The 27,232-nt window shown below is 50.7% G+C and overlaps 1 protein-coding gene across 3 annotated transcripts in view; it reads left to right on the top strand.

Annotated features, from left to right (window-relative positions):
- Positions 1 to 6,132, top strand: part of DAG1 (dystroglycan 1) — a 134,275-nt gene extending 128,143 nt beyond the window's left edge. For all 3 annotated transcript variants that reach the window (XM_032792282.2, XM_032792280.2, XM_032792281.2), the window contains one exon: positions 1,209 to 6,132. In XM_032792282.2, coding sequence (XP_032648173.1) covers positions 1,209 to 3,617 — 2,409 coding nt within the window. In that variant the 3' untranslated portion in view covers positions 3,618 to 6,132. The remainder of the gene's footprint in view (positions 1 to 1,208) is intronic.
- The last annotated feature ends 21,100 nt before the right edge of the window (positions 6,133 to 27,232 follow it).

The following is a 27,232-nucleotide window of genomic DNA, read 5'->3' as shown; positions in this document are numbered from 1 at the left end:
AAGTCCTGCACTTAGGAAGAAAGAATCCCATGCACCGCTACAGGCTGGGGACCAACTGGCTAAGCAGCAGTTCTGCAGAAAAGGACCTGGGGATTATAGTGGACGAAAAGCTGGATATGAGTCAGCAGTGTGCCCCCGTTGCCAAGAAGGCCAACGGCATATTGGTCTGTATTAGTAGGAGCATTGCCAGCAGATCGAAGAAGTGATTATTCCCCTCTATTCGCCACTGGTGAGGCCATACCTGGGTATCCAGTTTTGATCCCCCCACTACAGAAAGGATGTGGAGAAATTGGAGAGAGTCCAGCGGAAGGCAATGAAAATGATTAGGGGGCTGAGGCACATGACTTACGAGGAGAGGCTGAGGGAATGGGTTATTTAGTCTGCACAAGAGAAGAGTGAGGTGTGATTTTGATAGCAGGCTTCAGCTGCCTGAAGGGGGGTTCCAAAGAGGGTGGAGCTAGGCTGTTCTCAGTGGTGGCAGATGACAGAATAAGAAGCAATGGTCTCAAGTTGCAGTGGGGGAGGTCTATGTTGGATATTAGGGAACAACTATTTCACTGGGAGGCTGGTGAAGCACTGGCGTGGATTATGTAGGAGGTGGTGGAATCTCTATCCTTAGAGGTTTTTAAGGCCCAGCTTGACACACAGCCTTGGCTGGGATGATTTAGTTGGTGTTGATCCTGCTTTGAGCAGGGGATTGGACTAGATGACCTCCTGAGGTCTCTTCTAACCCTAATATTCTATGATCAGGCTCCAGCCTGTGCCCAGAAGTTTACACAGCAAGGGAATAGCCCAAGCCCCATGAGCCCAAATTGACTGTCACGGGCCAGCTCTGGATATCTTTCTGTGTAACTACACCCTGGAATTGCACTTGTGCCTTAGCAGAGAATATCATACTTATCCCATATAATGGTGCCTACTGGTCTTTGGGAGCTTACATCATGGAGACAAGAGCCCTTTGACAAAGTATTTTTAAATACCCACTTGCTTTGCTCCTCTATTCAGGCCATTCAATGTTTTGGAGGCAGATGCATGCAATAAAAATCAATTTTGGTATTCTGGCTAGAATTTATCTTTTACACCTGTTGTGCTTGCGGGATCAGTTGTTGAAAGCCTGTAATGTCAACATTAATTGTGATCAGACTGGTCTCTTTACTAATTTCTAGAAGGCAACAGTACTTTACCATACCTCTCCTTCTCTTCCGTAGATATCTGAAGTGGGGAGAGACTCCTTGCCGCCTTGGCTGCATTGGGAACCGAAGAGTAGCACCTTGGAAGGTCTGCCCCTGGATACTGACAAGGGTGTGCATTACATCTCAGTGAATGCAGGGCAGCTGGAGCCCAATGGAAGTTATGTGCCTCAGACCACCAATGTCTTTTCCATTGAGGTTCACCCTGAAGACCACAATGAACCTCAGTCAGTACGAGTGGCTTCCCAAGATCAGAATGAGGCAGCACCATTCATGTGTGGCACAGAGGAACCAGTCACAATCCTGACTGTAATTTTGGATGCTGACTTAACAAAAATGACACCAAAGCAAAGGGTTGAACTTTTAAACCGAATGAAACGTTTTTCAGAGGTGGACCTTCAGAACATGAAGTTGGTTCCTGTTGTAAATAATAGACTCTTTGACATGTCAGCCTTCATGGCTGGGCCAGGAAATGCAAAGAAGGTGGTGGAAAATGGGGCCTTGCTCTCATGGAAATTGGGATGTTCTTTGAGCCAAAATAGTGTTCCGAACATCAGCAACGTTGAAGCTCCTGCTAAAGAAGGTGCCATGTCTGCCCATCTTGGCTACCCTGTTGTTGGCTGGCACATTGCTAACAAGAAACCTCATCTTCCTAAGAGGATGAGGCGGCAGATCAATGCCACCCCTACACCTGTCACTGCCATCGGACCACCTACAATTGCTATCCAGGAACCACCAACCAGAATTGTTCCCACCCCCACGTCCCCAGCCATTACACCACCCACAGAAACAACAGCTCCTCCAGTAAGAGAGCCTATACCATTACCTAGGAAACCTACAGTTACTATTAGAACAAGAGGAGCCATTGTTCAGACACCAACTCTAGGACCAATTCAGCCAACCAGAGTAGTAGAAGCCACCAGTACTATCCCTGGGCAAATTCGTCCAACAATGACTGGATATGTAGAGCCTACTGCTGTGGTTACACCACCCACAACCACTACTAAGAAACCAAGAGTGACCACTCTGAAACTAGGCACACCATCAACAACAGATTCCTCTACAGCTACAACTCGAAGGCCTACCAGAAGACCCAAAACTCCTCGACCTACCAAGCCCCCTGGCACAACCAGATCACCAATCACTAAGTTGGAAACCCCCTCTCCACCAACCCGCATACGCACTACTATTAGTGGTCCTTCCCGTGTGTGGGAGCCAAATGAGCCACCAAGGCTGACAAACCACATTGACAGGGTGGATGCATGGGAAGGCACTTACTTTGAGGTTAAAATACCTTCTGATACATTCTATGACAAAGAAGACACCACCACCGATAAACTGCAATTGACTCTAAAGCTGAAAGAGCAGAAAATGGTGGAAGAAAACTCCTGGGTCCAGTTCAATAGCACTAGTCAACTAATGTATGGAATGCCTGATCACAGCCACATAGGGAAGCATGAGTATTTCATGTACGCCACTGACAAAGGTGGCCTCTCTGCCGTGGATGCTTTTGAAATACATGTTCACAAATGGCCACATGGGGATAAGTCTCCAGTTAAATTCAAAGCCAGATTCCATGGAGACCACAATGCGATGGCCAGTGACATCAGTAAAAAGATTCAGTTGGTAAAGAAGCTGGCTTTTGCATTTGGTGACCGGAACAGCAGCACAATTACCTTACAAAACATCACCAAGGGCTCCATTGTAGTGGAGTGGACAAACAACACTCTGCCTCTGGACCCATGCCCGAAAGAACAGATCAGAGCCTTAAGCAAAAGAATCTCTGATGACTCTGGTGGTCCTAGCCCAGCCTTCTCCAATGCCTTAGAGCCAGAATTCAGGCCCATAAATATTTCTGTGGTTGGCTCCGGCAGCTGCAGGCACATTCAATTTATTCCAGCGGCTAGAGATGGCAGGATTATCTCTGAAGCCACCCCAACATTGCTGGCAGGTAAAGACCCCGAGAAGAGCAGCGAGGATGACGTGTACCTGCATACTGTGATCCCTGCTGTGGTGGTTGCTGCTATCCTGCTGATCGCTGGTATCATCGCCATGATCTGTTATCGCAAGAAGAGAAAGGGCAAACTCACCATTGAAGATCAGGCCACCTTCATCAAGAAAGGAGTGCCGATCATATTCGCAGATGAGCTGGATGACTCCAAGCCTCCCCCTTCCTCCAGCATGCCCCTGATCCTTCAGGAGGAGAAAGCCCCTCTTCCCCCTCCAGAGTACCCAAACCAGAACATGCCAGAGACCACCCCCTTGAACCAGGACACCATCGGGGAATATACTCCATTGCAGGATGAAGACCCCAATGCACCTCCATACCAGCCTCCCCCACCTTTCACAGCACCCATGGAGGGTAAAGGCTCCCGCCCGAAGAACATGACCCCTTACAGGTCTCCACCTCCATACGTTCCCCCTTAATGAACAAAAGATTCTTTGCGGAGTAGGGGCCTCTAGTCCTGTGCCAGGGTTGTCTGTAGGGACTGATGGCCTGCAAATCCATTGCGAACCAGAAACACCACTTAGAATCCCAAACCGCAGCCAGCCCCTCTCCGGAAATGTTCACTCACCAGAGTGCTGGGGAGACTTTGGGACACTGATTTTATTTTTGCCTAACAGCTTTTATTTTATTTTATTCATAGAAAATTCTTCTTGGCTCAAACGTATTTCTAACGGCAGGCTTCTCAACGCGTCCGCGGACTGGTGAAAAGGGAGAGAGATGGCTGGACGTACAGGCAGCACTGGGGGTGGCACTCTGAGGCTCTGCTGTTTGCCTTTAACACTAACTGTACTGTTTTTTCTATTCACGTGTGTCTAGCAACAGGACGTAACATGAAAGGTAGCCTACAAATAATGACATTCAAGGGACTTTCTGAAGTCAAGGCTGAGTTTTTACATTTAATCTGCTGTCTACCTGAAGTTGTCTGTGTAGTTTTTGGGATGGGGGAGGGGAAGTACCTTGCTAAAATCAGCTCCAGAGGTGTTTCAAACCCGGTTAGAGGATGGACCTAGCCAGTGTTTTTATCAGAGGAATCCTATTTTTTCACGTATTGTAAAATTGTCGTCAGCCTGAGTGTGGGCACCCTTTGCCAAGCGGCCAGGAAACTCCCTGCCCCTGCATAGGCCATTGCTGGCCTGCCAAGATCGCCCTGCCCGTCCCCATGCTGCTGGAGAACAGAACTCGGAGGTGCCTCAGAGCTGGAAAACAGCCATTGGGTAACAGAGTGGGGCTCAGTCAGGCTCAGAGGGGCAGTATCTCCACAGTGGGCTGCATGGCTGTGGTGTGTGCAGGCCAGCGGTGGAGGGGGCTCTGCCAGGAATGGGAGAAGGTTTTATACTGCCTCGATTCTCCATGTAAGTAGCGAGCTCTGGGGTTTGACACACTTTGAGGTATTTTGGCGAAGATGCAATATTTTTATGTAATATGTTGCTATCTCCTCACTTCTCCTTGAGCGTAGTACTGACACAGCTTCTCATCCATCCCCTTTCACTGTCCCAACCCACTTGTGCTGTGCTACCCTCACGCTCATGTGCACATTACATTGGCGGTTGGGACCTCCGAAGTGCCAGAAATGGCTCAGAGTAAAACTCTCAAATCTAATTTTTTACTAAATTTTTGATACAGCCTCAGATTGTTTTATTAAAAAATCATTAAAAATGGTAATGCTGACAGCAGTTTGTACGAGCTTAGCTTCTTAGTATCAGCTCCTTGGGACTGACTGCGTTGCTCACTTTGAGTTCTGTCTTAGTCATTGTTAAATATTAGAGCCATGTCTAGGTTTCTTGCCTTTTTAAAATGAACTTTCATCTTCTCTCCTGCGAGGTTGGCGTTGCCCTGTAGGCTGCTCCTGTGCTATTTTCCTTTGAACTAAATCATTTTAAGCATGGATTTTTCTGGACCGTTTGAGAACTATTTTTGGTACATTTAGAGGGAGGAAAAACCCTTTGCAATAATGTGGCCCTGCCCTGGCTGGGGCTGGCTGGGCAGGTTCTGGCTGACTTTGCACACCAAGAAGACACTTTAAGCCATATTGACTGTTTTGCAAAGTATGTTTGTGTGCTGACGTGGCCAAGTTACACAGCAGTAGGTGACTGGAGAAAATGACCTTCACCTCTTAATTGCTAGAGTGGCATTTCCCATCAACCCTTTTCTCGACTTCAAGGGAGTTTGCCTGTCAAAAGCAAACACTAGCCTAATCTTGTTAGGGCCTTAGCTCAGTAGGGTCTACTTCTGCACCTGCAAGGGGGTGGGGAAGAGTGAGGTTGGGGTGGCTGCAAAGTGCACCTCAGGCAGGATTTTATTGGTGCTGGCTTTACCCCACACACCAATTGTAACTCCCCCTCCCCCTCTGCAGGAGTGCTGGAACTGAGCAGGCTTCCTAGGAGAGCACTGGCCCATGTGGTCCTGTCTGGCTATGCGGGGAGTGGGAGTTTCGTCACCCAGACGCTCTGTTGGCTTGGTGCTGCACCTAGACCTGTGTCTGAAAGCCCGTTGCAGCTGGGAGTAGATTGCAAGGGCTGAACTGGCAGCGGTGTATTTCGGGTGCCTCTCCAGCAGGCCTGAAGTTATCCCCACACACGCAAGTTAGAACAGGCTCCCAAACAGTGTCATTGTCCCTAGCAACCACAGCCACTCCATACTGGACATGCGCAGGCGCACATGCGTCAGGCCTGGGCCTACCTGTCACCATAGAAACTGGAGGCGAAGGGGCAGTGAACAGAATAATAATAATGGCATTCTCAGCGGCCGCCTTCCCCTTAGCACCAGTGCTGTTTGTTTATGCCACTAGACACTGTAATGGTGAGAGAGACTTGTATTAAAAAAGTGTTCACCAATCACTGCTGTGTTTTTATTCTTTGTATGATTATTTTAAAGATGTTTTCTGCATTCTGTAAAGAATCCTATCAACTAAATAAACCCGTGTACTTTACTACACCGGCGTGGGCTCATACACTCTTCCTGCACTGCTGGCCGCAACCGTGCCACGTCACCCACCCAGCAGGCTTCTGGGGGCAGAGAGCTGCAGAGCAACTGCTGTGGTGGAGCTCCAGGCTCAGCAAGGCTTGGGGGCAGCTCTCTGAGGGTATTCTGGGATGTGGGGATTTTACTAAGAGCTGCTGGCTTGCCCTCAGTTGTGGCTGGTGCTGCAAGGCGGGGTGTGTAACTGTCTGTTTAGATGAGAGCTTCTCCCATTTGTGTCCTCTCTAGGTCAGAGTGAAGCAGACAGAGAATACAGGCGCTTGAGTTACTGCAGGGAATCCCAGTTTGTCACCAGCATGCTACTGAGAGGTGCTGGGTACACATCGCGCGCACACACACGCGCACACACACACACACACACACACACACGTCCTTACAGCCACAGGTGTGACTCCCACTCATCCATCTGTGCAAGTCCATGGAGACTTGAGAGCATGGGCAACAGTGATGGCAACTGGCCTGAGGGGTCCACTAGATGAAGATAGGAATCCTAGCCAGGGTTTGAACGAGATTTTAACCAGTTCCAGTGAAGCCGAGGGTTGAACACAGTCCAGCAGGGCTCTGCTCACGCTGCGGCTGGTGTCACTAACTCAGCCAGTCACAGAAAGTTGGTCGTTCGCTCTCAACAGGGAATAGTACATTTGCTTTCCCCGTGTGCTCACAGCACAAACCTTGCTCGTCCTATCAAAAACAAGACTGTGTGACTAATCACAGCAAAGCAGATGAGATTTCAAATGCTTAGTCACAGACAAAATGAAATTTTGAGAAAATGGGGATGAGTTTGTGCATCAGTCAACTGTTTGCAGGGACCCACTCAGCTCTAATTCAAGCTGCTGAGCCTCTGGCATCTCAGGCCCAGAGCACTGGATGGTCCGTGCCCAACACTCAGCTAATCAGAGCAACTGGGCTGTGCCCTGGCGAGGCAGTGAAGTCCTAGCACACGAGCAGCTCTGCCCCTGCCCTATACTCAGACAAGTGAGGTGAAGCAAAAACTCCATGCATCCCATTATTTTTCTTATCCCACCACCTTGTGTACTCTGAACATGGCTTCCACCCACTGCATGTCATGGTACCAGCTCTCCTGAACTACAGGGAAGCGTAGACCCAAAAGTTCACTGGCACCAGAGCACTAGTGAAAGGCAAGTTTGGGGGGTAGGGAGAAGTCAGATGTGAGGAAAAGAGAGCTGTTGCTATTAGAGCAGGCAGAGAGAATCGCTTCTGGCTCAATAAGTTGTCAGGTTCCGAAGGTGAGGTTAATTAAAGCTGGAGAGACTGTGGCGGGGCCTAATTTCCCAGCCTTGCAAGGACACTGCACTGATGTTTCTCTGGCTGCTGGGCAGCTGGCTGAGGACATGGGCTTTAACCTGTGGTGTTTGTTCCCTCTAAGGACAATATGGACTCTGGAAAGTTGGGTAGTTGACAGCCCAGCACAGCTAGTGCCTACTGCATTGAGCCACAGCAAGCTTGAATCTTTCTGCTCCTCTCCTAGGTGTATAGATCCTGTTCGCCCCAGAGGCTGGCATTAAATAGGTCAGGGGGCTGTTAATTGTGCTGCAGCCAGAGAAAGGGAAGGGAGACAGAGAAAATGGAAAGTTAAAAAATAGCTTTTCAGCATCATCTGTTACAGGGGTGAGCAGGGTGCCCCGGGGCCACTGTCTATGTGTGCACCCCACTTGTTAGAATATAAATATGCAAGGCTGCCTGTAAAGGCCTGTTCTTTAAGAACTTAGGTGTATTTTTATCACTTAGCTAGTTACAGAGGTATAAAACAGAATCAAAATCACAGTCCGCCTATGTATGGGCCCTCTCTCACTAGGATAGTCTGAGTCCTGGTTCTTAGGCTAAGGCCTTTGGCTAAGCAGCAGAGGCAGCCATAAGCTGGAAAGCATACGGTCGCATCCTCACATCCCAAACCAGTCACATTGAAATAAAATGGTATTGGGCTGTTAGGAATACGATCCTGTCCTGAGAGTGCCCATCACCACCAGATAAAGATGATTAAAGAAAACTTAGTTTGATAGCATCCTGTCTGGCAAGAAATCACTTCTCAATAGTTGTTGTAAAACATAGAAAGGAGGGTTTCATCTTTATGACTCCCAGTTTTCTATTAATCTGTCTTGTTCTCTAATTGTATCTGTCTGCTATATAATTAATTTTGCTAGGTGTAAGTTAATTAGGGTAGTGGGATATAATTGGTTAGAGAATTATGCTACAATATGTTAGGATTGGTTAGATTTCAGTAAAATGATTGGTTAAGGTATAGCTGAGAATATTACTATATAAATGGGTCAAACAGGAAGTGGAAGGGGAAATTGGAATCATGCTTGCTAAGGGAGGTGGGAACAGGGACACAGGCAAGGCTCTGCGGCATTAGAACTGGGAAGGGGAACACAGGGTAAATGCTCTGCAGCATCAGAGCTGGAAGGGGCGACACTGGGGAACAGACTTTATCAGCATATAGAGATAAGCGCAACTGGTGTGAAGGGCTTCGGAATATGTTTGCTTGGAAATTAACCCCAATAAACATCTCATTGTCTGCACTTCAGACTTCTGGTCTTTTGCTGCTTGCTGTCTGCGTGACAAGAAACGGGGAAGCAGGAGGGTTGAGGGAAAGCCCTCTAACACTGCTACCTGTTGTGCCTAACCAGGTGGAGGAGCAGCTCTTCTGCCCCACTTCCTTTGGGAAGGTGGTTTGTGCAGCTGGTGGCATTACTGCTAAGAGCCCCCAGCCCCACTTCATTAGCTTTCTCTACACTACTGGCAAAGGATGAAACAGACTCAAAAAAGCAAACTACTTAGCTGGCCCGATCCCCCTTTCCTTCTTCAGGTTTCTCTCCCTGCCTTCCCACCGCAGTGCTCAGCAGCCTCTTCTTAGGCTCAGCCAAGTGCATGAGGCAGGTGCATTCTAGCTAGGGTTCCCCTAGTTATTGATCCTTTATAAGAAGCATTTCTCATTCCTTCAAAGTAGGAGACCAGGTTATGGTCTTAAAGGTGCTCCAGGCCCATAAGATGGAAGTGTCATGGGAAGGGTCTTTCACGGTCCAAGAGCCCCTGGGAGCTGTTAACTATCTCATAGCATCCCTCACCTCAACCCTAAAGCCCAAAGTGTATCATGTTAATTCTCTAAAGCCTAAAACTTGCTGCCGAGTTTTCTCGGCTGTTCCTTAACTACCATTTCAGCATGTCAGGCTGCAGCCCCTTTTCCAGCTCCTCAAGATTCTTCTAAGGTTCTGTCTGCATTTTTCCCTGCACCTCCTAATTTTCGCACACCCTGTTCGTAGCCCCACAAAGTCATGAGACCTTCTCGTTGACCTCCTCCTGGCATGGGCCAAGGTGCCCATTTATAACACCAGGAGGAGGAGGATGCATGGGGAGGTTCTCTGTGACCATGAGGCCTACTGCTCTTCCTATGATCACGTATCCAGGCTGTTCCTCTGGGCTGCATTCACTGTCTCCTTCTAGGACTCTCTAAAGAGCAGTGGGTGCTGTCTGGTGCTCTCTGCTCAGTGCCCCCTCTGAATCCCTTAATGGGACCCACACATCTGTCCTTTTTTTTTTTTTTTTTCATTTGTTGTTCCCTGAATTCAGTTGAACCCTGGGTTCAGTGAATCCTCTCTCTAGGCTATGGGAAGAGCATCCCCAGGCACTCACCCCGGCTCCTGTTACGGGGAGGCGGATGCTGCAAGAGGCAGGAGTAAGGCCATTTTTAGGCCCTGTGGGTGGAGAGTTTTTCACTGAAAACTGCTGCCCCAGCCTGGACTCCCCTCCCATGTCCTAGCTCCACAGCCCAGTTCTGAGCCCTTCGGTGGAAACCATGCTTGAAAAATGGTCTAGAAAGAGAGAGCTTAGCATGAGGATCTGTGACTCACTGCAAATGATACTCTCTCTGCTTCTCAATGTCCCTCTCTAGCTCCCTGCAGAGGCTGCTGCTGTGTGCTTCAGCTTGGCTTTCCTCAGTCCTGTCTGTGCAGCCCCCACTGCCTTGGTCTTGGCTTTGAGAGATGAGTATGTCGCCTGTGCTCTCCCCTGGGCATCTCTTCCAAGATCCTCCCCACTGCGAGATGGGAAGGATGATAAGCTGCCCTTTGCATTCACATGTGGCTGCAGGAATTGATTGGCCTTGGAAATTGCTCTTCAAGCTGAGTGCTCAGCACAAAGGCCAGTTCATGCCACGCCATGCCAACACAGTGTTGGTCCAATAGGAATGGTGGGCAGCTTCCCTGGGCAAGGCCCAGAGCTGCTGGAGCTTCAGGCCATGCTGCCATTTGTGTGAGCTTCCCACAACTGGGCATGTGTCCTTCCACCACTGCCAGCTAGCAAAAGCCTCTGGTGGGATTAGCTCAGTTGAGCATCCAAAGCTCTCCGTGTTGTGCAAAGCTCTCCGTGTCATTCACTCCAAAGACAGAAAAGGTTCCTCAGGATGTTTGGCAGGGACCCTTCTCAAGGTGGGTGCGCCTGTGGGCCCTGTGAACAGCAGCATCCGTGGGCTGTGCCTAGGCCACATGGAGCCTCATGGCCCCCCCACCTGAGGATGCCACTGCGATGAAGTGAGGATTGTCCCTTATGTTGTATATGAGCCTATGTGAATGTTGAATGTTATCTACATGAATGCTGTGTGAGCCTCAATTTCCCTGTGTGTTGCACCAATGTCTAGGTGATGGGATTAAGGGGGTATGACTTTTGCAGAGGCTGCTCCAGCTGCCTGCACTGATGCTATAGACACCCCTTTATAAGTTGAGACCCAGGAGGGGGATGCGACCAGGTGAGTCTTGACCTGGGAAGTGAGGCAAAGGCCGGAGGAAGAGCAACGGGCAGGGCAGGGGCCAGGCAGCTGGAAGCAAGTCAGTCTCAGTTGGCTTGGGGCAAAGCGGCAGACCAGAGTCCTGGCTCTGGGCTCCCATTCCCCAAAGATGGGCTTGGCTGAAAATCACTGACTTATGTGCTAACAAGTTCTGTCCTACGCTGTGTTCCTGTCGACTAATAAACTTTGTTTTACTGGCTGGCTGAGAATCACATCTGACTGTGGAGTTGGGGTGCAGGGCCCTGCAGAGCATCCTGCAGAAAGTGACTGGGGAGCAGTAAAATGAAGGGGGATTAACTAGAGATGGACGTGCTGAAGGCTCTGAGTGGTGCAGTTCCAGGAGGCAGAGAACCCTATGACTTAACCCTGAGAGACAGTGGACCCCCGAGAAGGGCTTTCACACTGAAAGGGTTCCTCAGGGATTGTGGGTAGCTGAGAGAGCACAGGCCTGTGAGTCCATGACCACATGGGAACAGCGTGGAGATGGCTTATAACCGTCTCAAGAAGTACACTATAGAGCTGTTCAGAGAGAGTAGGCTATACTTTGGAAAGCTCACTAAGGCACAACTGATTGCTCAGTTGGAAGAGTAGGATCGCTATAAGGAGCTGGTTTCTGACCTAGCTGGGGCCAAGAGAGAGGCTGGGAGCAGCTGGGTATCCTGGAGACCCGTGTCCCCAACCAGCTGGGGCTCTCCACCAGCTTCCCTGATGGTGGATCTAAGATGGATGGAATTGGAGCTGAGATCAAATGAGTCAGAGGACCGTGAGAGACAGATAAGGCATGAAGCAGAACAGCAGGAGAGACTGAGGCAGCACGAACTGGTGAAGGCTGAGGTGAGAGGCAGAAGGACCCATCCAGCGGTAAGTGGGAATGGATCCCCAGGTGCCAATTCCGCAGTGAATGTCTACACTAAATGTCTGCCCCAGGTTAAGGAGGGGGGAGATATAGATGCCTGTCTTGTGGCCTTTGGGAAGGCTGGCAATTGGAACCAGGCTGGCCCTGCAGAAAGGCTCTGGTGTCTAGCCCCCTTTCTGGGTCCCAAGGCCATAGAGCTGTTTAGCCAGATGGGCGGGGTGGCACAGTGGCTCTCACTCCTGGCCCCAACATATGTCTGTGTGGACTGTCCTGAGCTCAGGCCCCCTAGACCTGCAATGGGAGCGGAATGTGGTGGTAAATGCAGAGACATTCCTTGGGTGGCAAGATCTTGGGACAGAGAGAACTGTTGTCAGGCCCTGGGTGGTGCAGCCTTATCAGATACTGAGGGGCCATGTGACCTGGGTGAAGGTCCCAGGGATAAAGCCCCTCACCCTGTGCCCTGCCTATGGATCAGGTCCCTGTGCAGACACAGGAGGGGTCGGGCTGGCTGGTAGTCAGGGTTCTCCAAGATATTGGGTGTGACCTCCTGTTGGGGGATAACTCTCTATTTGGGACAGGATCCAGGCTCTGCACCTGTAACAGTGAAATATTTGAATTTGAATCCAGGGAACCAACCAGCTGAGACTGAAGTGGTCAGTGAAAATGCAAATGACCTGGCTGGCAGAGGGAGGAACTGCTAAGCTCAGGATACCTGCCTGTCTGGCCTCAGACCCCTGGAGCTGAGTGGAACAGAGAGATACTTCCCACCCCTGTACACAGGGGCGAGGTGGCTCATGCTGGCTCTGATGCTGTGAACAAAGCAGTGGGCTCCCTGCCTGCCCTCACTGGGACAGCAGGGGCAAAGCTGAGTCCAGGGGGATCGGGAACCCCAGCTGAGTGTGGGGAACCACAGCCAGAGCAGGACAGCTGCCAGCCAGGGCTGCCTTGTCCAGAGGTGCAAAAGACCTGGGACAAGGGTAAAGCAGCCTTGGGACTCCGGCCTGTCATAGAGGAGCTTTTCAGAAGGTGGCCGTGGACTTGGTGAGGGATGAATGGGAGGGGAAAGCTTCCCCCGATGGGGAATCAGTGGATGAGTATGTACTGACTTTCCGAGAAAAGCTCACTGAGCTCATGGGTCTGGCCAGGGAGAACTGGGCCAGGGCCCAAATGAGTCAGAAAGTCTGGTCCGACCACTCAGCCTATGGCACTGGGACCAGATAAGGGTTCTCATCCGGTGAGGGAGAATAAGCTGCCTGGGATGGGCCCTTTTAAGGTCATCAAACTGCGGAATGAGGAGAACAATGTGGTGGAACTTCCAAACCAGGCTTCAAGGGGACCAGATACTGGGAGAGGCTGGTACTAGCCGTGTGTGGCCAGTGGGAGAAGCGGGAAGATCCCTGGTTGGGTCTCTTCCCTGAGACCAGAGCCAGACCCTTGCTGTAATCAGTTCCTGTTTCTGACCAGCTAACCCCTGCCCAGCAGGCAGAGGTCAGAGAGGTGCTGCATTCCTACCAAGAGCTGTGTTCCAACAGGCCTGGGCTCACTAACTGAGCTGTCCACTGGGTGGAGATGGGAGCCAGCCCTCCCATCAGGTGTTCCCCATTCAGAGTAACGGGGAACACAGCACGGGCTCTGGAGGGAGAGGTCAGAGACATGCTGGCTTTAGGGGTAATCCAGCCATCCTCCAGCCCTGGGGACCTCTCCCGTGGTGCTGGTCCCCAGGAAAGATGGGTCGATCCAATTCTGTCTGGCCTATCAGAAGCTCAATTCCATCACCATGTCTGGTGCATACTCATGCCTAGGCCTGATGAGATCCTAGACAAGTTGCAGGGGGACTTGGTACCCCATGACCAGAGATTTCACCAAAGCCTACTGGCAGATGCCTTTGGAACAAGATGCCAGGTTGAAACCTGCTTTTGTCACCCCTTTGGGGCTGTACAAGTCCCTAGTCCTACCTTTCAGCCTACCAGCACCAGGTGGATCAGTTATTGATGGAGATGGAGACTTTTACTCTTGCGTACATTGATGATATTTGTGCCATTAGCCTGGTAGGACCAGGTGTCCCAGGTGAAGAGGGGGCTGAGTTGCCTTGAGGATTCAGGGCTGACTGTAAAAGCTGGGACGTGCAAGGTGGAGATGGCAGAGGTGTTGTACCCGGGCCACAAGTTGGGGACCAGCTGCCTAAAGCCAGAGTCAACCAAGGTGGAGGTGATCAGAGACTGGCCTGCTCCTCAGACTTAGAAACAGACCCAGGCCTTTATTGGGATGGTGAGGCACTACCGGAGGTTTGTGCACCACTTTAGCTCTATATCTGCTCCCATCACTGAACTATGCAAGAACGGTGAGCCAGACAAGCTGGTCTGGACTGGGCAGTGCCAGAGGGCTCTCTGGGCACTGAAGGAGGATCTGGTCAAGGGCCTGGTACTGGGAAACTCACACTTTGACAAGCCTTTTATGGTGTTCACTGATGCCCCAGATACAAGGCTGGGCACAGTGCCGAGGCAGGCCAATGCAAAGTGGGAGAAACTCCCCATCATGTACTTGAGCAGGAAGCTGTTGCCCTAGGAGCAGGGCTATGCAGCCATAGAGAAGGAATGCCTGGCCTTGGAGTGGGCTCTTAAAATGCTGCAGCCAGATCTGTTTGAGTGGTGCTTCACTGTTACCCAGATCACTTACCCTGCCATGGCTGTGCCATATAAGAGGAGCCAATGCCAAGCCCTGAGGTGGAGTCTGTCCCTCCTGGAGTATGGGGTGGAGGTGGTCCATGTTAAGGGGAGTTCAAATGTTATAGCTGATGCTTTGTCCCAGAGAGGGAGGCCAGAGCTTTTTCAGGTCACTCGCTAAAGTGACCCCGCTCAGTTCAGTCTTGAAGGTGGGAGAGATGTGACAAAGTGGGGATTTTCCCCTGTTATGTTGTATGTGAGTGTTACTGATTTGCATGAATGGTGTGTGTGCCTCAGTTTCCCTGAGTATTGCACCAATGTCTAGGTGGTGGGAATAAGAAGGTGCGACTTTTGCAGAGGCTGCTCTAGCTGTCTGCACCAATGCTATGACCACTCCTTTATAACCTGAGACCCAGGACGGGGATGCAACCAGGTGACTCTTGGCCTGGGAAGCGAGACAAAGGCAAGAGTAGGAACAATGGGCAGGGCAAGGGTCAGTCAGCTGGAAACGAGTCAGTCTCAGCTGACTTGGGACACAGGGGGAGGACAAGACCCCTGGCTCTGGGCTTCCCTCCCCCCAAGATGGAATTGGCTGAAAGTCACTGATTTATGTGCTAACAAGTTCTGTCCTACACTGTGTTCCCATCGACGAATAAACCTTCTATTCTTCGAGTGATCATTCATGTCCATTCTAAGCAGGTGTGCGTGTGCCACATGCACACCAGCCAGAAGATTTTTCCTTAGCAGCATCCATAGGATTGGCCTGGGAGCCCTCTGGAGTTGTGCCTTCATGGCACCCAATATAGTGCCCTGCTTACCCCATACCCCCTCAGTTCCTTCTTACCATTGCTAATGGCTAGCTGGAACATTGCTCGCTCTCGTGGCAAGCACTTTGGCAGTGTCTTCTGTAGTTTTCATGTACATATGGTGTAAATCGTTCTTTAGTTAGTTAGTAGTTATGTAAGCAGAGTCAGGATGAGCTCTACCCTGACATCTGGTGGTGAATTATGGCAAGTGTGGAAAAGAATTTCAGGGACTGATCTTGTTTGTATAGGCACACCCACTCTGCCTAGCAGGAGTCCATGGCAGCTCAAAATGGTCACTTTGACAGCTGTAGGATCCCCAATTTCTCTGTTATTGGGACAGGCGGAATAAAGTGTTGTTACCCTGATTATGTGAATGAAGGACTATGAAACTTTTATGATAGAGGGTCTCACCATCAACTGAGTAACACTTGCTAGACAAGAGTTCCAAAACCCAGTGAATTGAGAGAGGTTGGGGACTGGTATGTGTACTTGATGAGATGGGCCCCTTTTGAGGGCCCGGAACACCAATTGTACCTCCTTCTGTCTCCACCATTGAATAGCAGAGCTAATTTTGATCCTGATTCCATTAGGAGTCTAGCTAGAGGCTGCTGAGCTGAATTTACTTTGGGCCAATGGTGCACCAGCCCTGGGGCTCCCCCACTACAAGCTGAAATCACTGAAAGAGCTGAAATCACTGAAAGAGCTGAACTTACTAAGAGTGCTGTGTTAGCTAGTGGGGGAGCTTGAAGCTATATCACTAAGCAGTTGGCAGAGCGGAGCAGTTTGCAGGGCGGTTGGAGTGTGGCAGAGCTGAGCAGTTTGCAGGATGGTTGATGCGGCCCACGGAACAGCGAGCGAGCGGAGCAGTTTGCGGGGACGGCTGGAGGAGCTCATGGGTTGGTTGGAGGAGTGGAGCAGCTGGTGAAGCAGAGCCGTTCATGGTGAAGGCTGCAGCAGAACTCCACGGAAAGGCGTGGCAGTCAGCCTTGGACCACGTAAGGTGCCCCTTAACACCCTGTGTGCCCCCCACCCCCTACATTTTCACCTGGGCTGGGGGTGTAAAACTCTGTAGATAAACTTTTGAACTCTGGGGCGGCACTGACCAGGGACAGAGATTTTTGGGCTGTTGGACTTCGGGGTGATTGGACTTAAGACCCTAAGGGGAAAAGGACACTGCCAAAACTTACTTGGTGGGTCTTTTGCTCATGATTTATGTTATGAATCCTGTTTGTGGTGTTTCCCCAATATGATGCCACATTGTTTCCCTTCTTCATTAAAAAGATTTTGCTACACTTTGACTCTGTGCTTGTGAGAGGGAAGTATTGCCTTCTAGAGGCACCCAGGGGGGTGGTATGTAATTGTCCCAGGTCACTGGGTGGGGGCTCGAGCCGGTTTTGCATTGCATTATTGAAACAGAACCGCTGGATACTGAACCTGGCCCTTGTTGCTGCCAACTCAGAGGGGCAGAAGGGTTACAGTTAGATACAGTTTTAGTATTTTAGCTTTGTTTGGGGGGCTTCCTCCCCATGACAGTGTTTCCCCACCTCTGAGGTATGCCTGGGACTCCAAGATTTAAGTTCTGTTAGGACTGTGGCAAGTTTATGCCCAAGAGAGACCCTCACTCTTCCTGTCTGCGGTGTCTCAGAAAGAGCCACCAGAAAAAAAGGTGCAAGATCTATAAGGGTTTCCAGCCCAGAACCCTTAAAGACCGGAAGCAGAGACTTAAAATCCTGCTAATGGAGGAGGCACTACGACCATACTCTGACTCCAGATCTGCAGAACCTGTGCTAAGTACCTCTTCATCAGTACGCAGTGCTCTGGTGCCAACAGTGAGTGAACAGGTGCTGACTAAGGACCCCAAGTCCCCTTGGCACCATCATGGCTCGGGCCATAAGAAGCTGTCCTTGCTGTGGCACTGCTTTTAATCCCCAGTGCCACTAAAGAAGAAGAGGCCAGAGAGGGGTCGGTCCCCCCCTGCCAAAGCCTAAAGAGTCAGTGGCATCCATGAGTGCCTCGGGACAGATCGCCTCATCCCTGCAGCCCTGTAGAGTCTCGTTGACTCCTGCCCTAGCTGGGGTCCAGTCGAGTCCAAACCCCCCACAGTCCCCGGATTCCCAAGGCAACCACCTCCAGCTCCCATTGACACCAGAGGCGTTTGAGGCTGCCAAGGACCTGATGCACTTCCCGGTGCCGACCTCCCCACAGAGGAGGGACAAGTTGGCACCCATTCACTCACTGTTGGCACCAAAGCACTGCGTACTGATGAAGAAGTACTTAGCGCAGCCCCACTTCCTATCTAGGGGAAAACTGATGGTGTGCTGATCTCCATCCCCAGTGCACCTCTCCCTGGCATGGCCCGTCCACGTAAGGGAGCCGCACTGGTCCCCAGCCTCTCGGCACTGCTTCTTTGTGGTCCTCCTACTCTGAGACCTCAGAGTTGGAGGTGGACTCCTATCACTCCAGCAGGTCCAGGAGTAGGCAGTCCAGATCCCACCGGAGCCACCAGCCCTACCTAGCACTGTGGCCGCAGCAGTGGCAGCCATCATCCCAGTGGCCCTTTTGGACACCCTGGGTGTACCACTAGAGCCAGGATCAGGTCTGACCTGGGGATCGACCCACCGGTACTGCCCAACACCCTCGGTGCCTACCGGTCCCCTTGCCAGCACCGGAGGATGTCATAGCGGCACTGCCGGCCATCCCACAGGAGGACTTCAAGGCACACCAAGAGCTCCTTAAGCGGATGGTGTCCAATATCCAGCTCCAGGCTGAGGAGATGGAGGAGCCATCTGACTCTCTTTTTAACGTACTCTCGTCCTCTGCACCGGGCCACGTGACCCTGCCTCTCCACCAGGGAGTAGCCAACATCTCGACTAACCTATGGCAAACCCCGGCTTCCTTCACCCCCATCTCCAAGAAAGCAGAAAGGAACTACTTCGTGCCGGCTAAGGACCACGAGTACCTGTATTCCCACTCAGCACCTAACTCCCTGGTGGTGGAATCAGTAAACCACTGGGAACGACACACTCAGCCCATGCCCACCCCCAAGGATGAGGATGCCAGGAGACTGGATATGTTTGGCAGGAAAGTTTATTCCTCGGCAAGTTTCCAGCTCAGGGTGGCCAACCATCAAGCCCTACTGAGTCGGTATGATTTCAACTTATGGAGGTCCCTACCAAAATTTGAACCTCTTCTCCCGGAGTGAGACAAAAAGGAATTCAGGGCTCTGATAGAGGAAGAAGTGGCAGCAGCAAAAGCAGCCCTCCAGGCAGCGTCGGACACAGCCGACACAGCAGCCCGCTTGATGGCCTCTGCCATATTCATGTGCAGGGTGTCGTGGCTCCTCCTGTCCACGGAGTCCCAGTCCCTGATGCAGGACTTTCCCTTTGATGGGAAAGCATTGTTCGTGGACCAAACAGATGTCCATCTGCATGGGACGAAGGATTCCCACACCACCCTGCAAACCTTGGGCCTGCACATCCCGCCTGTGAAGGACAAGCCCAGACTGCAAACTTCGGCTTCTCCTGCTAGGAGTAGATACGAGCCCCTCCGCAAGAGACCGAGGGAACAGAGGCGTCGGTCCCAATGTCAGTCCAGCTCGGCCCTGCGGTCAGGCCCCTTAAAGGGGAAAAGGCAGGGAAAGAGGAGATTTTGACTCTTTGTGGGGGGCCACCAGGCCTGTTGCCAAGGAAACCCCCCAGTTAATAAAGTTTGTGTTCTGCAACCGTTTGTGTGCCTTCCGAGTGGAGTGGTCCCGTATAACGTCGGACCAGTGGGTCCTCAACACCATCTCCAAGGGCTACTTGTTGCAGTTCACCTAATCCTCACCCCCCACCCCACGATCCCCCACCCCGGGTGAGACTAGACCAGGAGATGGCACACCTGCTCCGCCTGGGGGCGGTGGAAAGGGTACTGGTAGAATTCCAGGGCAAGGGATTCTACTTTCGGTATTTCCTGATCCTGAAGGCAAGAGGCGGTCTCAGACCCATCCGAGACCTACGGGATCTCAACAGTTTTATGGTCCGCTACAAGTGCCGCTTGGTATCTCTGACCTCTATCGTTCCCTCCCTGGACCTGGGGGATTGGTATGCGACCCTGGACCTCCAGGACGCGTATTTCCATATCCATATATTCGAGGGACACAGGTGCTTCCTGTGATTCCTGGTGCTGGGATGGGGGAACACTACCAGTTCACAGTCCTCCCATTTGGCCTTTCCATGGCCCCCAGGGTTTTCACCAAATGCATGGCAGTAGTAGAAGCCTACCTCCGGAGGAAAGGGGTGCAGGTCTTCCCATACCTGGACAACTGGCTTCTCAAGGGCAACTCCCAGTCCCAGATGCAGGCCCATGTGGAACTTCTCCTGTCCATGTGCGCAGATCTCAGCCTAGTGGTGAACGAGACCAAATCTGCGTTAGTTCCGGTTCAGCGCATAGAATTCATAGAGGCGCTATTGGACTCAGTAGAGGCCACAGCCTCTCTTCCTCGGGACAGGTTTGAGATCCTCAAAGGTCTCATTGCCTCGGTCACGGCCTTCCCTGTGGTGATGGCGAGGGCATGCCTTCATATCCTTGGTCACATAGAGGCATGCACGTATGTGGTCTGCCATGCCAGGCTCAATATGAGGCCTCTCCTGCTCTGGCTGGCCTCCCAGTATTCCCAGGCCCTGGACTGTCTGGATAAGGTTATCACGATACCGCCCCAGGTAGTTGCTGCCCTACAATGGTGGTCCCTCTCATGCAACATGCTGCAAGGGTTTCCCTTCCGAGAAATCTCCCCCTCACTAGACCTGCTGTTAGATGCCTTGAACCTGGGCTGGGGAGCCCACATAGGGAGCATTCAAACCCAGGGGAGATGGTCGGCCTCGGAATTGTTCCTACACTTAAACACCAGGGAGCTCAGGGCAATACAGTTGGCGTGCGTAGCTTTCAGCATGCACTTTCGCGGGAAGGTGGTCAGAGTCCTCACGGACAATACTGCTGCGATGTATTACATCAACAAGCAAGGGGAAACAGGCTCCTTGGCCCTATGCCTGGAAGCCCTGAGTCTATGGGAGTTCTGTATAGCCCACGATATCTCCCTGCAAGCCTTCCACCTACTCGGCATCTACAACGTGCGAGCCGATCACCTCAGCAGGGTTTTTTCCCACCAGTACGAGTGGTCAGTCCACTGGAACGTCACCCTACAGCTCTTCCAAGAGTGGGGGAATTCCCCGGGTCGACCTCTTTTCAACCGACCAGAACCGACGCTGCTCCCAGTTCTGCTCCAGGGGAGGGGTGGGGAGGAGGGGCGATCTCGGACGCCTTCCTCCTGCAGTGATCGGGCCAGCTTTTCTATGCCTTCCCACCTTTCCCCCGATGGGCAAGGTTCTGCAAAAAGTAAAAGCGGACAGGACACGGGTCATCCTCATAGCCCCGGATTGGGCCCGTAAACACTGGTACGGGACCCTCCTGCAACTCTTAACGGCTCCCCTGGGGAGGCTGCCACTTCACCCAGATCTCCTCTCCCAGGAAGGGGGATGCCTCCTCCATCCCAACCTGGCCGGGCTTCACCTGACAGTGTGGATGATCCGTGGTTGGGTGAGGAGGAGGGGAGGTGTTCTCGTTTGACGTTCTCCATTCTGTTGGAAAGCAGGCAGCCATCCACACGGAGGACATACCTGGCCAAATGGTCCAGATTCTTTAGGTGGGCGGGGGAGTGGGGAACCTCCCCATCATCCGCATTGCTCCAACTCGTTCTTGATTACCTCCTGTCCCTTAGGACCCAAGGGCTAGCTGCTGCCTCCGTCAGGATGTATTTAGTGGCCATATCAGCCTTCCATCCGCTGGTACAGGCCAATTAGTCTTTTCCCACAATATGACCTCCTGCTTTCTAAAGGGCCTGGACTGTTCATTCCTGTATGCTAGGCCCCCCATATCGCAATGGGATCTAAACCTAGTGTTATCCTGCCTCATGGGTCCTCCTTTTGAACCTTTGGCCACGTGTTCCTGGTCTCACCTGTCATGGAAGGTAGCATTTCTTGTTGCCATCACATCAGCCTGCCATGTCTTGGAGCTTAGGGCCTTGACCTTGGAACCCCCATATATGGTTCCACAAGGAGAAGGTTCAGTTTTGCCCACACCTCGCATTTCTCCCAAAGGTGGTTTCCGCCTTCCATATGAATCAGGACATTTTCCTACCAGTACTCTGTCCTAAGCCCCATTCCTCCAACGAGGAGTGCCGCCTACACACACTAGATATGCGTAGGGTGATGGCTTTTTACCTGGGCCGAACCCCAAGCCATTCAGGAAATCCTCGCAGCTGTTTGTTGCATCAGCCGAACATATGAGGGAACAACCAATTTCCACCCAGCGCCTTTCCCGCTGGATCACCTTGTGTTATGACCTGGCAGGGGTTCTTATCATTTGGGTGTATTCAATGAGGGCTCAGGCCTCATCAGCTGCCTATGTAGCTCACGTCCCTATCCAGGACATATGTAGAGCTGCCACGTGGTCCTTTGTCTACACCTTTTCTTCGCATTATGCGATCATCTTCCAAGCATGGGATGACGCTGGGTTTGGTAGGGTGGTACTGTGTCCCAGAAACCCTTAAACTCCTACCCACCTCCAACAGATATAGCTTGGAGTCACCTACTGTGGAATACACATGAGCAATCACTTGAAGTTACCTGTTCCGTAACTGGCGTGCTTCGAGATGTGTTGCTCAGGTGTATTCCAATCCCGCCTTCCCTCCCCTCTGTCAGAGTTGGCTGGCAAGAAGGAACCGAGGCGGGGCAGGGGAGTGCGCAGCTCCCCTTATAGCGTGATATAGAGGCGCCACTCCAGGGGTCGCAGCAGTGCTCCTCCCATATGGGTACTGCTAAGGAAAAAACTTCTGGCACCATTGCACGTGGTGAGCACGCATACCTACTGTGGAATACACCTGAGCAACACATCTCAAAGAATGCCAGTTATGGAACAGGTAACTGTCCTTTACGCAGAGTCCCCCTGGTTCAAATCACCAGCCTGCTCAAAGGCAGTGAGGTGGGCATCCACATCCCCACCTCCTTAACCAGGGGCAGCAATTTAATATCAAGATCCCCACTCACCCCTGGGATGTTCCCTATACCTCTCCACTCCACCATCACCAGTTCATGCTGCTGCTGCTGCTGCTTCTCCTGCAGGTCTTTCTTCGGCTCTCGCTGTCTCTCATGGCCCTCTCGCTCCTTCTCACTGTCCTCCAGTTCTCTCTGACTCAGCTCCAATCCCATCCGTCTCCGATCCCTTAATGGGGAACCCGATCATGAAAACTCCCATCTGCTTGGGGACAGGAGCCTTGGGGATGCCTGGCTACTGCTCCATCTGCTCCCAGAGCCTCTTGTCGTCCCATTTGGGTCAGGAATCTGCCCCTTAGAATGGTCATCGTCCTCCAGCTGCACAATTAACTGTGCTTTGGTGAACTTTCCAATGTGTAACCCTCTCTTTTTGCACAGCTTTACAATGCCTTTCTTAAGGAGATAGTGATAGACCATCACCTAGCTGTTCCCAAGTTGTTGTGGACTCGCAGACCTGTGTGCTCTCAGCTCCCCATGGTTTCCAGGAAGAACCCCTACTGTGCCAGCCCTTCTCCAGGTCACCACCTCTCTTGCAGGGTCAAGCCACAGAGGACTCTGCCCCTGGAACTGCTCACCGCAGTCCTCGGGGGACCCCATTACTGCAACAGTCCTTCTCACTGGTCACACACTCCTAGGGGTTAAGCATAGCTCCTCTGCCTCCTGAAACCGCTCCTCTCTGAGCCTTCAGCACACGTGGTCCTTGTTAATCCCCCTTAATTTTACTGCTCCCCAATCACTTACTGCAGGAAGCACAATCCACGGGGTGCAGTACATCCCACTACTACCACTAGTTGTCACGGAGTGTGGGGGAGTCAGGGCCCTGCACCCCCCACTTCCTGTGATTCACTGCGACTCTCAGCCAGCCAGTAAAACAGGAGGTTTATTAGATAACAGGAACACAGTCCAAAACGGAGCTTGTAGGTAAAGAGAAGAGGACCCCTTAGTCAGGTCCATCTTGTGGGGTAGGGAGCCCAGACCCTGGTTCTGGGCATCCTTCTGTTTCCCCAGCCAGCTCCAAACAAACTCCCTCCAGCCCCTCCTCTGGCTTTTGTCTTTTTTTCCGGGTCAGGAGGCCAACTGATCTTTGTTCTCCAGGGGCCAGGAATTTCTATACGGTGGGATGTACCTGCAGTCTACAGGCAGAGGTGGTCTATGTACAGCGGGGGATATCTAGGGGTGGGGGGATGGGAGTCTCAGCACAGTGGGGTGTACCTGGGGTCTAGTGGTGGAGGGTCATGGGATTCCTGGGATCTAGAAACTGGGGGTGGGGTCACTCTACAGTGTGGGTAACTGCAGTCTAGAAACAGGGGGCGGACATCTCTGTGAAGGGAGGTTACCTGGGATCTGGGGGCAGGAGGGTGGGGAAGTCTCTGTACCACAGAGGATACCTGTGGTCTGGGGGTGGGGGCTGGGGGGTCTGTGCACAGTGAGGGATATCTGAGGTCTAGGGGTGGAGGGACAGGGGTGTCTCTGTACAGCGGGGGCGGTACCTGGGGTTGTGCCCTCTTCAGCATGACAACCCTTCTGAGGGATCCTCTCTCTCTCTCTCTCTCTCGGGGGTTAAGACCCTCTGCTTCCTGGAACTGCACGTCTCTGAGCCTTAGCACGCCTGTCTGTTGCCGTGGGCCCCCTCAGGGAGTCCACTAGCTATGGATCTGCTGGGGCCTCCACTCCTAGAGGGAATAATGCAACCCTGTTCTCTAGACCGGAGCGACTCTCAGCCAGTGTAAAACAGGAGGGTTTATTGAGCATCTGAACACAGTATAGGAAACTCTCAGGGCCCTTAGGCCTGGGCTCCCTTAGCACAGTATGTCTAGGTCTCCCCTGCATCCAGGTGGGCTCCGGCTTCTCTCTTTCCGCAGTCCAGAGAGCCTGCACTTTCCAGCTTGGCATCCAATATCACTGGCCCCAAAAGCTCCTCCCCGGTCCTTTGTCTTCCATCCCAGGTAAACAGGTCGCTAGGGCCCTCTCTCTTCCGTCTTTTGTTCCCCTCTGTCTGGAACCAGCTGGTCAGGTCACCAGGGTCTTCTCTCCTGAGCCCATTGTCCTCCTACTGGCCAGAACCAGGTGACTGCCAACTTGGGGTGGGCCCCTTCGTCTCCATGTCACCAGTTGTTAGAGTTCCCCATTAGGGTGTTAGGGTCCCAGCAACTAGGCAAGCTCACACCTGGTCCTCTGTAACAACAAACTCTCTCCCACCACCTTGTTAAACATGCAGCACATAGGGAAACTGAGGAGCGCACACACTAGTCATGTAAAACATTACGAAAATCCCAAACTTCATCACAGCTTAGCCATTAGATTCATCATAGGCTTTCATAGTCTATAGGCCCAGATTCAAGGTGAAAATTTGTGAGGACAATTTTGTACGTTTGAAATTTTTGGACATTATCTCTCTGTCTGTATCCATGTCTGTGTTTACTATATATATGTCATCCCTTTGTCTTCAGCTCAGCCTGTTATATTATACTTTGCGTGCTTGAGTTTTGATTCAGTGGTAAGGATAATTACCTGTCTGTGTCATTTTGTGTTCTTAATTAGTATTCTTTCATTTTAAGTTTTTTCAGCATTTGTGTTCCATTCAGGATTTGTGCACATGTTTACAGTAGAAGATTTCAAGTGTAGATAAGCTACTTATTTACAGCAGAATATTTCAAGTGTGGATAGGCTACATATTGACCAGATAGATCACTATGAAGAGAAGATTTGAAAGTGGTGCAAGCAAGACACAGCAAAAACAACTGAGTGAAGCAGCAGCTAAGAGCTCAAAGCCAATAACTTCATTTCTCAAACCACTGGAAAACACACCTTACCCAACAAACAATGCTACAGATAGTGAAAACTCCGCAACTGTAACAGGTGATATGCCAATGCCAATAAATGAACATGGGGACAGTAGTCAAGAAGGAGATGTGCCAATATTAACAGATACAGCAGATCTTATGTACGATCAAGAAACTCAACAGCAACAGGAAGATGTAGATCTTACGCAGCAAGAGCAATTCATGAGTACTACAGGTTTGACTGTGACTGACGTTGGAATTATTGACAAGAGCAATGCTGCCCAAAATGCAAGCTTTTCTTCAAATTAATTGTTTTGAAATTCCAAGTAACATTCCACGAGATGCTGATAACCATGCTTTCCCTACTCGTCTTCTGGCAAAAACTCTTCCAAATGATGAGACCTGCATAAGAGACTGGTTATGCTGGAGTATGGAAAAACAATCTCTGTACTGTGCACCCTGCTTCATTTTGAACAAAAGTGCTGCAAATGCATCAGGATGGAGCATCAACAGAGGTTGGAGGAAATTGAAAGAGCCAATACCATCACACGAGAGTTCAACATCACACAAAGAAAACTATGTTGCATGGAAATCAGCCAGTAGGGCAGCACCAGCTGAAAGTTCAGTTGAGACTTTACTCTTAACTGAACTCTCTACAGAAACTAATAACTGGAAAAAACTCCTTGAGCACATCCTGAATGTCATCCTTTTTCTTTCTGAGCGGGGATTGGCTTTCTTTGGTTCCAGTCAACGTACTGGTGATTGTCCAAATGGAAACTTTCTAGACATAGTTGAGCTCCTCAGCAAATATGACCCACTTTTATCAGAGCATGTTAAATGTGTTCGAGAATCACAAGAGAGTCAAAAGCGCATGCAAGTCCATTCTCTCTCCACACAAAACAAGTTTATTGAGCTATGTGGGTCATTTGTACAAACAACAATTCTTGATGAGATTCAAAATGCCAAGTATTTTTCAATCACTGTTGATGCCACTCCAGATTGTTCTCACAAGGAACAGTCTGCTATGGTTATTAGATATGTTAAGATTGTAGACAGCTCAAAATTTTCAATTGAAGAAAGGTTTATTTTGTTTGATAATTACATGAGAAAAACTGGAAAAGAAATTGCTGCTCGAGTACTAGCAATTCTAGAAGGTTTTAAGTTAGATTTTCAAGTCTGCATTGGTCAAGCCTATGACAATGAATCTAATATGGCTGGGAAGTACAAAAGTGTACAAGCAGTTCTGCTTGAGCATAATTCAAACTGTATATTCTCCAGCTGTGGAAACCACACACTAAACCTTGTAGGTGTTGACTGTGCTGAATCATTCAAGGAGGCAATTATTTACTTTGGAACTGTTCAGCAAATGTACAATCTCTTCAGTAGCAATCCACAAAGGTGGGAGATTCTGAAGCAATATCTTCCTGTTTCATTGCATGGGATGTCCAAATCTAGATGGTCTGCATGGATTGATGGTGTTCAGCCAGTTGCACAGCATTTGAATTCAGTGAGAGAGGCTTTAAATGAGCTTGAAAATCTCAATCTCACTGCACGGGCTCAAACTGAACTTCAGTCTATTCAGCAGCACATGTCCAAATTTGAATGCATTCTGATGTCATCTTTGTGGATGAAGCTACTTACAATGATCCACCAAACTAATCTGGTAATTGAAGCACACATGGTAAACTTGATGTCGAGAGGGATAACATTGAAAGTCTTACCAGTGACATTCAACGGATTCGTGAACAATGGGATGTGATCCTGACTGAGTCCAAATAAATAGCACAGAATATTGGCATTTCATCTGAGTTCTCCACCAATCGCAACTTACCTACTGAATCTGATGCAGAGCAGCATTATAAGGTCAATGCCTTCCTTGTCATCATTGACTCTATTCAATCAGGTCTTACATGTCGATTTGAGTCACTGCGACTAATTTGTACCCTTCTTGGTTTTCTTTGGCAGTTCAACAGATTGAGTAATGAAGATCTACTTTCTGCAGCTGGACAATTTCAGCAATAGTACAACAAAGAAATCTCAAAAGAGCTCAGTGACGAT

The sequence above is a fragment of the Chelonoidis abingdonii genome, chromosome 16, assembly GCF_003597395.2.
Source record: "Chelonoidis abingdonii isolate Lonesome George chromosome 16, CheloAbing_2.0, whole genome shotgun sequence".
Taxonomy (NCBI): Eukaryota; Metazoa; Chordata; order Testudines; family Testudinidae; genus Chelonoidis; species Chelonoidis abingdonii.
The sequence above is the reverse complement of the archived record's forward strand: the minus strand, read 5'-3'. Positions and strand labels throughout refer to the sequence as shown.